The 15,112-nt window shown below is 37.3% G+C and overlaps 2 protein-coding genes across 3 annotated transcripts in view; both read right to left on the bottom strand.

The window, feature by feature from the left end:
• The window catches only part of acsl2 (acyl-CoA synthetase long chain family member 2), a 38,706-nt gene extending 26,880 nt beyond the window's left edge, over positions 1-11,826 (bottom strand). Inside the window, exons 1-2 of one of the 2 annotated variants that reach the window (XM_077223681.1) lie at positions 11,586-11,826; positions 1,489-1,727 (exon numbers count right to left, since the gene is read on the bottom strand). In XM_077223681.1, coding sequence (XP_077079796.1) covers positions 1,489-1,725 — 237 coding nt within the window. In that variant the 5' untranslated portion in view covers positions 1,726-1,727; positions 11,586-11,826. Of the gene's footprint in view, positions 1-1,488; positions 1,750-11,585 lie in introns of both variants that reach the window. The other variant, XM_077223682.1, reaches the window with a different exon arrangement.
• A 1,634-nt stretch (positions 11,827-13,460) lies between these two features.
• The window catches only part of prkg1l (protein kinase cGMP-dependent 1, like), a 43,740-nt gene continuing 42,088 nt past the window's right edge, over positions 13,461-15,112 (bottom strand). The window contains exons 17-20 of the mRNA XM_077223688.1: positions 14,248-14,370; positions 14,062-14,121; positions 13,819-13,885; positions 13,461-13,652 (exon numbers count right to left, since the gene is read on the bottom strand). Of these exons, the coding sequence (XP_077079803.1) occupies positions 13,554-13,652; positions 13,819-13,885; positions 14,062-14,121; positions 14,248-14,370 (349 nt within the window). The 3' untranslated portion in view covers positions 13,461-13,553. The remainder of the gene's footprint in view (positions 13,653-13,818; positions 13,886-14,061; positions 14,122-14,247; positions 14,371-15,112) is intronic.

The raw sequence follows: 15,112 nt of genomic DNA on the forward strand, positions 1-15,112 counted from the left end.
CGAACCGTGCCGTGGCTCGCGTGAATGTGAAAGCATCACGGACTCGGGTGCGCACTTGTTCAGGAAGTAAGTGACCTGCGCATGCTTTTTAGCTGATTATGATGTATTTAGTTAAATAAAACACATAAGGGATGATAGTGTTGATAAATTACCTTGGATAAGAGCGAGAGTGAGTCTGCAGTGTATTTGCACACACACAGCGCGTGGACTCAGGGCAACAAATTAATGGAAATCCACTGTCTCCTGCGTTTGCAATCAGCAAAAAGCCAAATGCAACACACAGTAAACCGGTGTTGTTCACTCAGCTGTGCATAATAGCACCAAATAAAATTTAAAAAAACACAATATAATGACCCGCGTTCTGTTTTCTATCATGTGTCGTGCACGTTTGCGATGACGTAAGATGCACGAAAACGCACCAGGATTCGATAGAATCAAGTTTTGAACTGTATGCAGTAACTGTTATATTTGCCGTTCTATTTGCAGTGCATTGAGCACAACATACACATTATGTGAATAAAATACTGTTCCTGTATTCTCAATAAAAGGCAAATTATAAACATTTTTGTTGATTTATTTAAAACTTAATAGATATAATGTAAAAATATCGATTATTGAATCGTATTGAATCGAATCGTATCGTGGGGAATTCTGAAGTATCGAAAATAATCGAATCATTGGTTAAGAAATCAGTATCGTATCGAATCGTCATGTAGGCTCCGATTTACAACCCTACAGTGTGCGATACTCAAATTGACCTTCCATTTCCAATGTGATGAATAAAGCAAAGCAATGTTGAAGATGTTTTTAATACTGAAAAGAAAATGGCTTTAGTTGGGCATTGCATCCTGATCAGACTGGTCTGTTGGCTAGTTTTCAAGGGGATTTTGGCCACTTTTCAGCTAAACAGGCAGACCAGCTTTACTAGCTCATCTAGACCAGCTAAAACCAGCTTGACCAGGAAAATCAGCGAAGACCAGCAAACCAGTTTAGGCTGATTTAAGCATGCTTTTTCAGCAGGCTTGACTTATTATTTGATTTTTTTCCCCCCAAAACTTCACACAGAAATGAGGAATCATGTGAAAACAATATTTCTGCATATGGTTTCTCATACTGTATTTAGGCATTAAGAGTATACAGTAAGCAATAAACCACTGTCAATGTTATTTTAATATTATTTATAGACTATTATAGAGTTACTTAATATGTTGAATTAGTTTCAGTGTTTATTTCAATTTTAGTTTTAAGTTTTAGTAATTTTGTTATGCTTTTGTCATTTTTAACAGTTTTTCATATATATATATAATATATATATATATATATATATATATATATATATATATATATATATATATAGTGTTAGTAATTTTAGTATTTCAAATAATTTATTTCAGATCGTTGACAAGTTGTAACATTTATATTTTATCATCTGTTGATATTTTTTATTTGAGCTGTATTTCCAGTTTTAGTTGACAACAACACGGTTACCTGTACAGGTATAGACTGGGCCTGCAGGTCACATGGAGGCTGGATTGGTCGAGGTCTGGTCACCAGCCAGTAGGTTGTGAGAGAGGCTAGCGCTCCTAACCCGATGATGGAGGATGGAGAGAGGGACAGAGAGAAGGACGAGGGGAGAGATGGAAGGAGGGTCTTCAGATTGTCCATTTCAGTCTTCCCATCTCCTCCACTGAAACGCAGGGAACGTAACCACTCCTGAAACTGCATAGCTGTGAGAGAGACACAGATTACCTGCCATCATCAGAAGAGGAAAATTACTCACATTCCATCATATTTCTCTATCAGATACACACACATTATATATATATATATATATATATATATATATATATATATATATATATATATATATATATATATATATATATAATGTCCATCAACACATGCATTGGCAATATTGTGTGTAAAAGAGTATATTTATAATAAGTTTTATTTATACAGTAATATTTTGTTTGTTTTTTTTTTAAGTTTTTTTTTTTGTTTAAAGTTAATGTGCAGTGACTCCAAATTATGAACAACTTTCATTGATTTCTCATAAAGATTATATATACAGGTGCTGGTCATATAATTATAATATCATCAAAAAGTTATTTCAAGAATTGAACTTAACAGGTGAATCTAATATATTATATAGACTTATTACATGCAAAGTGAGATATTTCAAGACTTTATTTGTTATAATTTTGATGATTTATGGCTTACAGCTTATGAAACCCACAAAATCAAAATCCCAGAAAATTAGAATATTACATGAAATCCCACAGTAATTACACAGGAATACCATGGTCATTGAACCAGGTTTTGGTTCTTTTGGCGGTGTGGGCAGGTGCAAATCCTGCTGGAAAATGAAGGAAGCATGTGAAGTGCTCTGAAAATGTCCTGGTAGACGGCTGCATTGACTCTGGATTTAATAAAGCACAATGGACCAAAGTCCTCTTTTCTGATGAGAGCAAATTTTGAATCTCAATTGAAAACCAAGGTCCCAGAGTCTGGAGGAAGAATGGAGAGGCACACAATCCAAGATGCCTGAAGTCCAGTGTGAAGTTTCCACAGTCTGTGTTGGTTTGGGGAGCCATGTCATCGGCTGGAGTTGGTCCAATGTGCTGTTCACTCAACGCAGCCGTCTACCAGGACATTTCCAGAACACTTCCTGCTTCCTTCAGCAGACAAGCTTTATGGAGCTGCTGACTTCATTTTCCAGCAGGATTTACACCTGCCCACACTGCCAAAAGAACCAAAACCTGGTTCAATGACCATGGTATTCCTGTATAATTACTGTGGGATTTCATGTAATATTCTAATTTTCTGTGATTTTGATTTTGTGGGTTTCATAAGCTGTAAACCATAATCATCAAAATTATAACAAATAAAGTCTTGAAATATCTCACTTTGCATGTAATAAGTCTATATAATATATTAGTTTCACCTGTTAAGTTGAATTCTTGAAATAAATCAACTTTTTGATGATATTCTAATTATATGACCAGCACCTAGACAGACAGACACAGACAGACAGACAGACAGACAGACACAGACAGACAGACAGACAGACAGACAGACAGACAGACAGATAGATAGATAGATAGATATACAATTTACATTTTTGGGGTGAACAATCCTTTTAATATCCATCAACACATGCTTTGGCAAAATTGTGTGTAAAAGAGTATATTTATAATAGGTTTTATTTATACAGTACTATAAAAAAAAATTATATACAAGCAATATAAGCATATTTGCTCTATTTTTGTTAGACAGCAAACCTGATCCCAAATATGTTATTTCTGCAGCACTATCGGCCGAAAAAAACTTTCTAAAAAAAAAAAACAGTTCCTAAGTGTTTCAAACTCTCCATCGTCTGCCATTGGTCGTCTCCCGTTTTTTTTTTCTTTTTTTATCAACTTTGAATAAATGCACAAATAATAAATGTGCCGAATAAAGTATGGCTGTCAACATTGACGTTTTAACAAACCTAAGCAAGCAAAATTGCGTCATTAACGTCATTAACATCATTAAAATCACACAGTTAGATGATCTTTGAAGTTGAGGGCATCTACAATGGCACACCAGGAATTATAGTTCATTAATCTAACTGTGTGCTGAAATGATTTGGTGCATTAATATTTCGTTTAAAGTTAATGACAGTGACTCCAAATTATAAACAACTTTCATTGATTTCTCGTAAAGAGGTCTGAGAACAAAACCTGAATGAAAACCACTCGGCCCTGAGAGAAGCCAACAAATGTTTGGGCCGCATTTGAATGCCAGGAGGAAGTAATGATGATTGGCCAACACACAACAGGCGCTCGGGGTAACTTTTGGACATTTTCTAGCAGGCAGCCAAAACACAAACACAACAGGTGTGAATGTGTTTCAGGACACACGGAAGGACAGGTGGAGATGAAGAGAGCTGCATGTGTGAGAGTTGACACGTTGAAAATGAATTTTAATGTTGTCCAGCAGCAGAACATGACACTGGTGAAGTGAGTACAGTCGGGACTGGTGATTTGGTGGTGAGATGGGGTGACTGGGAGGCCCGAGTGTGAATGAGTGTGATCGTGTTTGCCAATGAGATGATCTCTAAAGATCACATGAGACGACCCAAACACGGTCATATCCTGGGACTCCATTCACAGTCTCACGTAGACCTCTCTCTCTCCCTCTCTCTCGCCCAAATAAACTCCTTCATCTCACCCCCTCTCTTCTCTAACCTCTCACCCACTTCCTCCCCCCATTAAAGAACAGGAGGATAAAGGGTGATGTCATCACCCCTCGCCCTGCATTGGTATTCCCACAGTGAGGGAAAATGCCCCCTTCCCTCTCTTTCACTCCTTAAATGCCACCAAAGCAAGTGCCATGATGTTTGTCTCCAGAATACTTAACACTAGAGACACTGAAGCCAGCCAGAGTCACAACTAAATGTTTAGTATGGGACAGATATGGGGTTTGCATTGGATGATATCTAGACAGCTGATGGGTGTAGAGTATATACACAATACAACTTTATAACGACTAATGAGAGTAAATATATATCAAAATTACTAATGTGTACAATAATAGTATAATAATATGGACTCGAAATACATTAAAAACTGAAAATGTTTAGACCACAAAAAAAACAATATCTTTGTACTCATATTTTATAAACTCATATTTTACTCCATAACCACTATTTATAAAGTATTTATATATAAGTGGCATAGTTTATTATACTAATCCTATGCTGTCATATTCAAAGAGTAAGTGCCTAATTTGGCACTTTAATAATGAATTCATGTGCAGTCACAGATGTGTGTATAACAGCTATTTAACAAAAAACAAATCCAAACAAAATCAGTAATCGGTATTATAAGTAAACATTTAAATATTTAATTTCTGCAGTTTAGATTATGAAATTACTCTTTAAAATAATTTAAATGAATAATGCATTTCAAACAGAATGGAATATAATGAATTACAAATTGCATGCATGCTCAATAATAATAAAAAACAATCTTTCTTTCATATACATAAATCTGATGTGACAATCAATACCGATCAAAATTCTGGGGTCAGTAAGATTGTTTTGTATGTTTTATTTGATCAAATATACAGTAATAACAGTGATATTGTGAACCTGTTGCATTAGTTACAATTAAAATAACTCATATTTTTATATATTTTAAAATTTAATTTTTATTATTTAACATTTCAGTGTCACATGATAATTCAGAAATCATTCTATTATGCTGATTTGCTGATCAAGAAAGACTTGCGCTCCTTAATATTTTTGTGGAAACCGTGAAAAAAAAATTCAGTCAAGTTAAAATAACAGCATGCTTTTGAAATGTATTCGATGTGACTTTTGATCAATGTAATAAAAGTATTAAAGATTTGAACAGTAGTGTATATATCATATAGCATGATCATGTTAAACATGAGATTAATTGGATTGTTAACATGCAAATTTATTTATGTGACCATGCAAACTTGCAACAAAAAAAAGCACTTTCTATATTCCACAGGACTTTGTAAACACTACATGTGGTCGCTTTAGAGGCGAGGGTTAAAGCAATGTAACTGCAAACAGCGACATCCCTTTTCATATGACCATCTCTGCACATCTCTCTCTCTGTCACAGGTCCACAAAAGCTGGAGATAAATGGATTTTGCAGAGATGACATCTGAAAATAATTACACGTCACAGATGAGGACAGATCTCTCTCTTTCTCTCCCTCCCTCCCTTATTCGTAATCGTAACGGCCATTGTTAGAGGTAGACAGGCACTATTGTGTGTTTCTGGCACTCACTTGGGAACTTTAACAGAACAAAGAGGGGAGAGAGTGGCAGAGGCTATTACTCAAACTGGTGCTAAATGAACTAAAACAAATTCAAAAAGAAAAGGCCTAGAGATTCACATCCTGAAGAAAACTCAAGCTCTCAGACATCCACACGGTAGATATCAACAACTTACAAAGAGCAGATATGGGGAGACAAAACTGGGATTTTAAATAATATGCAATTAAAGCAAGGATTTGGGTTCATCAAAACACAAAAATTCAACTTGTCACCCAGTTTGTGTAAAAGAATAAAACTCACTTGTTAGCATGCCTGCCTCCCATGCCAGAAACACAGATTTGAATCCGCTCTGAGTGGTGAGAAGAACTGGAGGGGTTACAATGGTGCCGTGACCCGGGTGGGAGTAAGCTAGTTAGAGCTAGTAAACCTCACCCCCTTGCCCTCAAGAATTGCACAAGAAACAGACGCTGTGGTCAGGCTGTGGCCTTTGGCAAACTTGTTAGTGCGCCTACCTCCCATGCCGGAAATGCCGGTTTAGATGGCACTCGGGGCAAGTAGAAATCGAGGGGTTACAGTGGAAAGTAACTATAGCTATGTCTCGAGGCTGTGAGACATGTTTTCATTTCACTGTGCTACTTTTCCATTGTTTTTCAATGAACTTGATAGCACTTGCACTTGATAGACGTGTTCGCATTTCGCTCTGCTGTGTTTTAAATGTGTCGCTCATAGCTGCTTCGCCAGGAGCGCTCTTGCAGAGCTGCCATGTCCACTTATTATAGGCATCTTTGGGCATGTTATTAGTTCAGCTGGACTGTGTGCATGGCCTTTGTGCCAGTATCATAGTTCTTTGAGCTGTGAAAAGTCAGCTGTTTATGCGGTCAAAATGTTTGCGCTACAGTGGTGGCACTGGCCACCCATTGGCCACCGCGTAGCTATGCCCCTGCTTGAGACAAAAAGTTCCAGAAAACAGGGGTTGTGGAAATGAGATGTGATGTATGGCCTTGAGACAGTACCTACACTAGAGTTGCCAAAAAGTACTGAGTTCAGTACCAAGTCGGTACTGAAATTTTAAAATTGTGACGCTCTGAGTGCTGGTGAGCGGAATCGTAAACACCTCTGATTGGCCATTGTGTTGACATACTCATTGGATATGTCTGTGATTGGCTACAATGATCAACGCACGGGAGCGTTTGAGAACACACAGAAGTGTTTGAAAGCGTTTTAAAAAATGGGAGTGGGAACGTTTGAAAGCACAAGCAGCGCTTGTTCAGCGCTTCAAAAACTATGAGCTGATCAGTCCGCTGATAGACGCCTGCTTTGGGCTTTCAAACACTGTAAGCACTCGTGATGAGCGTTATTGATGTATATTTACCAGGGCTGTGTGATATAGCTAAAAATATAATCACAATATAATGTTTCATATCGGTATCGATAATTTTTGACATTTTTTACAACCTTTTTTTTATTAAAGATAACTAGAAAAGTTTGAATTTAAACCACTGTTTTGATCTCACGGTTCTGTATGTTTTCAATACAGCAAAAATAAAGAAATGCCAGAGAATATTTTTTTATTATTATTATTAATTAATTAAATTAAGAAAAATTATTTTTAAATAAGTGTGAGTTTTTCTACATCTTGAAACTTTTAGTTTTATAAATGGGGGTAATCTTTGAAGGATGAACAAATAATGTTTTGATCATCACGTTAAAAATAAATAACATTTAAATATGATAATATTTGAGTTTTGAAGTTGTGGAAAAAGATGTGTGACGTACTTGAAAGCATTTAACTATTCCTGCCAAACTCCAATGGTTATAGTTAGTGTTACTACATTAAATCCATGGTGAATTTTGCTGATCTGTGGACTTTAAGCCTATAACTAGTTCATTTATGGCACAATGTTTCTCCTGGTTTCCACGTCAGCGCGGTTTGATCCGTTAATAACGGAGATCTCGCAGCGATGTTATTACTTCTGTGACGAATTCAAATGCATTCTTTACTGGATCTCTTAGCGCTGTATTGTAACAGTGTCACTTTTAATGAAAATATTGAGCAATAAATCAAACATGTTTTATATTGTTACTGACAATGGTGTACCGTCGATACCGATACAGTTGTATCGCCCAGCCCTAATAATTTACAAAATGTTTTTGAAGCGCTGATCATTGTAGCCACAAACATATCTGATGAGCGCGTCAACCCAATAGCCAATCAGAGGTGTTTACGATTCCGCTCAACAGCGCTCAAAGAGTCACATTTTTAAAATTTCAGTACCAACTTGGTACTGAAGTTGGTACTTTTTGACAACTCTACCTAAAGCACAGTTTTCAGTCGAGTGCATAGGCAGCGCGTGAACCAATTCTAGGGTAAGGCTAGAGAGATGCACTTACCCTTTAAAAAAATCTAATACGTTTCCTTAAATAGTTTCAAGTTACATAACTGCACAACATTAACATCCCAGCATAAACACTCCTGATAAACAATTTGTTATTAAAGCATCTACATTCATAAACCACTGTTAATTTTAACAGAAAAGAACATCGCAATCTTACAAAGTTCCATTATAATCAATGAAACTGACTGCACAATGAATATCTTATTTACATAAAGTCTACACTTTGTTATAATAAGAGGTTTTGCTAGCGTGCAGAACCCTAAATCCACTCACCGCTCAAAACAATGCTACCTTAAACACCTCTGATTGGCCATCTTGTTCAAGAACTCAACAGGTGATTGGCTACACTGCTCAATGCTGCAAAAATACGTTGTAAAGAAACCTTTCAGATACACACTGGATCGTTTGGCAATGGTTCGCCAATATGCACTTATTACGGAGAAAACTGACCCTAGACCAGCAGTAATGGGCAGGGCTGCGTTTCTGAAAAGCATCATGATTTAAGTTGATCGTAGAGACCATTGGTGGTAATGGATCCATGATCTATAGGCTGGTTTGGGGAACGCAGTCCAACTTTTCCCTCTAAAAGCAATCAGAAGCAGCACTGAGCAGAGTATAGCATTATACAGTGAAGTCAGTGGCCAGGGAAGGGCAAACCTTGCCCAGCCTTACACACTCGTCTATGGTCGAGTCAAATTATATAAGGTGTCTACCCAGGCTAAGGTCCATTAAGACCATTATTAGTGTTGTTACGGGGTCTTCACATGTAGCGACAGGAAGCAAATGTTTTGTGATGCCAGGATGGTGTTGTTTCCTGTGTCGAACACTTAAACCGCATTTTAAGTTTGAAGTCGTAAAATTGTGCCCATTAAAAAGCATCATAAAACATTATAGGTTGTAGTTCAGAGAAGAAACCTCAGGCAGTGGAATGTTAGTGTGCTTCTGTTCAAGTACTTCATCAAGGGTCATTTTACAGCACAAAGTTGTGGAAATGTTGTGACGGGAGAAGCCACTTGGATGAATAAAGAAACGCCTGGAGCACATTTTGTGCTGCTGACATGAATGAAACCTCAGATCATGTGCCTTATAGCTGAGAGGCGTCATGTTACTTTTCTAAGCGATCAGACTAGAAGTTTTACTTGATGGATAAAATGAGTAAACCCAGAACACCCAAGCAACTTTATAGCATAAATCATAACTAATTTTTGCCTAAATATGTCTGAAGACAAAAGATAATAAAGCTATGCATCTTGTGTACTGGACAAGATATCTCATTGTGATCTCCATTTGTCAGCATCTTGTTTCATTTCAACAGATATACGGCTGGATTGAAGTCCTCAGTATGTATGGAACAAATGCTAAGTTTGATTTTTTGACCAAACTGCCCTGATCGCACACATAGCATGGCTGAACCTCTTACAAGGTCAACAAAACCTCAGCTCAAGAACAACAGGCACATTGTTAGAATAAAGACATTCAGCATCAGAACGAGCATCCGTTCCCAAGCGTGTAAGGTAAAACCTTACCAGTTAAGAGAAGGAATGTGTGAATGGAGAATGACAAGAACCGAAAGAGCGCATTGGAAAGAAAACTTTAATGAGATCTCCTTAATATATCAATTGTTTGTCATTAACAGCAATTACATTAGATTAAGGATTTTGCTTGTGACACAAATGTTTGATATTTAATGTTTTCAGTTAACAATAACAACGCTGGACTGAAAACATCTCAATTAAGTCTCCCAAGTTACAAATGAACAACCTTTGGACAATAACAGGGATGTGAAATGGCAGGTTCACAGGATATGATGTCATATGAAGTGGGTTCTGGAAGTGGCATTCCAGAGGATTTGAGAGAGAGTGCAGGAGATCCGAGCGCCTGCCCAATGGTTAATGAATGAGGGAGGGGGTGAATGAGAGAATGGCCCGGGTGTTCTCTGGCTGTGATTCCCAAATGAAGCATGAAGAACACAGAATCACACTGAAAAGGTTTAGAGAGGAGAGGGATGAGGGAATGGGGAGGGTGTTGCATCACAGCGGACAAATTAACTGTCTGGGAGCGGAAGAGAAATGTGGAAAAGCAGTGATGCATCCTCGTGTCTGAAATGTAACTGTGTCAACCTGCATACGTGGAAGTAGGTTATGTTTTTACACTGGAAAACACAATGATTCACAATATCGTTATGGTGAAAAATCATAATGCATAATGCGTCATCCTACAGGATGCTTTTACTTTCATGGCTTTATGAGTCATTTTAAAGCCTTTTTCCCCTAGGAACACCAACAGTATTGCAAATAAGTTAATTCTGGATAGTGTGAGTTACACCAGCACAACCTTATTCAGCATGACTAGACATGCCACACATATAGCCTACACAACATCAGTGCTTCGCCAGACTTTTGCTCTGCGGGAAAAACTGGCTCTTGCTCTAAAGCAGATTTTTTCAACCACATTATTTTGCTGGCAGCATTTTACAGTTTATGTTTCCTTGACAAAAAGCAAGCAGACCCTTACTTCAGTATAATATTGATCAAAATCACACCCAAATGACCTGGCACAACATTAAGCACTGAAGCAATACCCAAAAATATAAACTACATAAAGTTTATTAAAAGTAGCCATCTAACAATTATGCCTTTCTAACCAAAAATTGGCACTATAGGCAACATTGATTGTATATCATGGTACTTTGAGATACTCCTCCCCCCCCCCCCCCCAAAAAAAAAACAATGGTAGTACAATGGTAGCCTACATTTTGGGGATTTTAGTGGATGTGACATTTGTTGTCTTCAAATTCAAAGAGATGACCTATCACAAAAAACACAGGTGTTTCAAGACAACCAGAAAGTTTCTGAATATCTATTTGAAAGTATAATGCCTATGTAGGCTACTGTATGTGTGCGTGTGTTTTCAAAAGGGCCATTAATTACATGAATTGCAAGGAAACCATTTTAACAATATTTTATAGTGTTACAACTTAAATCTGTTAAGTATTAAAGTGTTTAAAAGTATTTATAAGTAATTTAGATATTTGCCACGGCGCGCTTGTTTACAAAATAGCCGACGTGCACGTGTCACATGATGACGCCAAATTATACGATCTTACGAAATAATTTCATATAAAATAATTTCACTCACTCAACAGACGATGTTTGAACGTTAAAGTAACATTAAACTACTGATGTATTGCTAAACAAACCAAATGTTGAATTATAAACGAGTAGGCTAGGCTAAGTGGTGAATGAATGAATTAAATTTCCATTGATGAATTTGGCAACTTCTTCCGTCGAACAAAAATTATTTTTCTCTCAAAAACTACGAAGTTTATCTACATTTATACAAAATCGCTACATTTACACATAGTTTGAGGAGTTTTAAGAAACTGGCTCTTACCTGTGTGTGGAATCTGGGCCGCCCGTCCTCCAAAAGTTTCTCTATTCTCCTCAGACTGTGCTAAATCCCTCCCGGACCCCAGAGCCAGTGTGTAGTCCCTCACAAACACGCCCTCGCTCCCCCTCTTCAGTCAGCCTGCCTCGGGCTAAAACCTCCTCAAACTTCTCCAAGTATTCACAGTAGCCTACTTCCTCATCCATGTGCGTGCTTTAACATTTTTTGGCAACATCTTCCAGGAGGTCTATCAGAACCGGGAAACGTGTCTTTTGTGAGCTAGTTTCCACACTGATATTATATTGTTAACTTTAATTCACACAAATCAAAACTATTTTACTTTTAGGTTAATAGTTTTCGTTTATCAGCATTTTTGCATGTTCCATTATGTGTTAATGCTTTATAGCCTACATAGAGAGAAAAAATGTTAAAGGGATAGTTCACACAAAAATGTAACGTCATTTAATCAGCCTCATGTCATTCCAACCCTGTAGGGCTTTCATTCATCTTCGGAACACAAATGAAGATCTTTTTTGATGAAATCTTTGAGTTTTCTGTCCCTCCATTGACAGCTGCACCAATTTGATGCTTCAAAAAGCTCATAAAGAGATTGTAAAACGAATTGATATGAATTGAGTGGTTTAGTTGAAAATGTCTGAAGAGAAACGATCACATATGATGAACATATTTAATTTAGGCTTTTATTATATATTATATTATATATACATATTTTATTTTGTAGGCTATGTATACTGTATTTAATGATTCATCAACTTGCCCATCAGTTGTGACATAATAAAGCATAGTTCGTTTGATGTGCGAGAACCAATGAGGTTCATTCTGGTGTTACGCATGTTTGAGTTTCAACAAGAAACAATGAGGTTCATTCTCGCGTTTCGGAGAATAAATCTCTTCAGAAAATGTTGACTATTAAAAATGTTCAATTCATATGGATTAGTTTTACGATCTCTTTATGAACTTTTTGAAGCGTCAAAGTGGTAGTAGCGTAGCTGTCAATGGATGGACAGAAATCTCTCAGATTTCATCAAAAAGACATTCATTTGTGTTCCGAAGATGAACGAAAGTCTTGCAGGTTTGGAACGACATGAGGGTGAGTAATTAATGACAGAATTTTAATTTTTAAGCCCACGAATAAAGTTTTACTGAAAATGACACTTCTGGGGATCCACAAAACTGCACGTTTTGTATGCCTACCTTATTTACCACACCTGATTCAGATCATCTACTTATTTGCATGAACTGAACAGTTCAGAGAATAAAATGTGCAATGCTGGTCCCTGATACCAGGTCTAAATACCATGGCTTTAGTTAATGAAATGGTAATCTTTTTCTTTCTTTTACAGTCCAAACTGGCATGAACAAACTGGACCAGTATGGAGAGAAATAATGTCTTTTCAAATATCTGGTAGAACCCTATTTAATTATACTGGAATAATGTTTAGCTATTGCCTATTGGTCAGTTAAAGGAAATCTCAGAGGAACTAGAAGTTATCTGTTGGACAATGTAACAAATTCTCAAAATTTAACCTGTGGCGAAATCTGCATGGGGAAACATTTTGCCTTCGTGCAAAATTAGCGATCATGTGGATTCATATTGAAATGACGGATTTCAATCAGAAAACATATGTAGAACAATGGTAAATGCGTAATCACAAGAAACATGTAAACACGTTAACCCGTAAACATGTAAAAGTTGGAATCCTTAAAAAAAAATACTAGATAGGGTTTTCACATGAAAGAAACCCAGGGATCATGTACAATTGTATTTTTCAGAGACATATTTTAAGTAATTCCATCATTGATTATTAAGTCCTGGAGCTGTGTATTGTCGCTTGCATTGGTTTTCAACTCAGAATAAATTAAGTAAATAACAGCAAAGTTAATGCAAAATTAACACCAGAGATTTTTTTTTTCCTTTTTCAATTTACATCATCCATATCACCATGGTACAAATCAAAAGTCTATATCACAGCCAGAATCATCGAATGATGCTTCTTCAATGTGGGTTTCATCCAGGAGAGCCGGTCCTCCGTGATCAGAGACAGAGGAAACCTGTGGGAAAAAAAATAGAATAAAAAACATTTATTTGAACTTGACAGATGCATCATTTGAAAGAGCTGTTAGTTTTACATTTAAGTATAAGCTGAATGTGCCCTAAGGAAAGAGGTTCAGTTGGGCCAGTGCTCTCGACTGTACAGTATTCTCTGATGCTGCTCACGTTTGGTATTACTGGCGGAGTCAATGTGCCCTTCTGAAGTCCTTCCCAGTCAAAGCCTTCAAACCACCTGAGAAACACAACACAAGTTAATCAGTGCAGAAAATAAGCCGGCACTTAAAAACAGAGCAGCTTTCTCTTCTATCCTTTTCCACTCTCATCTAATATCACAAATCCTTCCCCTTCTCACCCCACACCAATCCCTTCTCTTCCTTCTGTGCAAATATATTTGATGAAGAGACTCACATGTGTTTGCAGATGTCCTTGACCCCGTTCCTCTGTCCCAGTCTCTCTGTGGGGTTCAGCCTGGAAGTGGGGTGACAGATGATAGCAGACTCAGACACACAAACCCAAAAGAGTATGTTGTCTGTCTGTCCTCAATGTTTTTCTTCTTATACAGGTAATAGAAACTCTGAGTAAACACTATTTTACCTGCAGAGGCTCTTGATGAGATGTGCTGCGGTCCTGCTGATGGTTTTGGGGAACTCTAGCTCATCTGTTCCCTTCAGAGCTGCTGCATAAACCTTCAGCTGCTCTGAGCCAGAGAACAGGGGGCTGGAGAGGTGGAAACAGTTGTGATATGCTCCTTTAACATTTAAAACATTATAAAAACATGAACTGGAAACAATGTTATAGTAATAATAGCAATGGAGTCATAGCAGTGGTTTAAAAGCAGAAATATGAATAAATAAAAAGTTTAAAAGGAAAATGTAAACTTTACATTTAAATTAACAAAGTTGGACTACTTTTAGAGGAATGTAAGTGTGTTATATCTGGCTAGGTACTTCATGTTCCTCTCATGTTGTTTACTGTATTTTTCGCACAGATACCAAGCAAAAGTAGATATATTACTTTTAGATCACGTTTTGAGTTAATGTTAGCCAGTTTGTGTCAGGGTTTCGGGTAGGTGGAAGTAGCGAGGACTCAAGTGCAAAACAATGGGCTGTTATTAATGATAAAAATATCAGAATACAAACAAAACTACCCCATGGGGAAAACAAAAGACTTGGACTGGACTTAGCAACAGGATCTAGGCAGGACACAAGGGGTACATTCAATGACGAACCAGCACAGGACTGCAAACACAGGGAGAATAAATAGGGAGAGCAAACAAGGAGGTAACGAGGGAGGACAGGTGGGGCAAATGAATCAATCAGGTAACAAGATGGGAGGGGCTAGACAATGACAGGAGAGCACATGGCACAAGGAAACATACATGCCAAGCCATGTGCTCACACAAAAACGAGACATGAACATGCAGCCAATGAGAACACTCATAAGCCACGTGTTCAATCAA

Source organism: Siphateles boraxobius, unplaced genomic scaffold (genome assembly GCF_051911475.1).
Source record: "Siphateles boraxobius isolate OS27281-9 unplaced genomic scaffold, OSU_SipBor_1 9, whole genome shotgun sequence".
In the NCBI taxonomy this organism is placed as follows: Eukaryota; Metazoa; Chordata; class Actinopteri; order Cypriniformes; family Leuciscidae; genus Siphateles; species Siphateles boraxobius.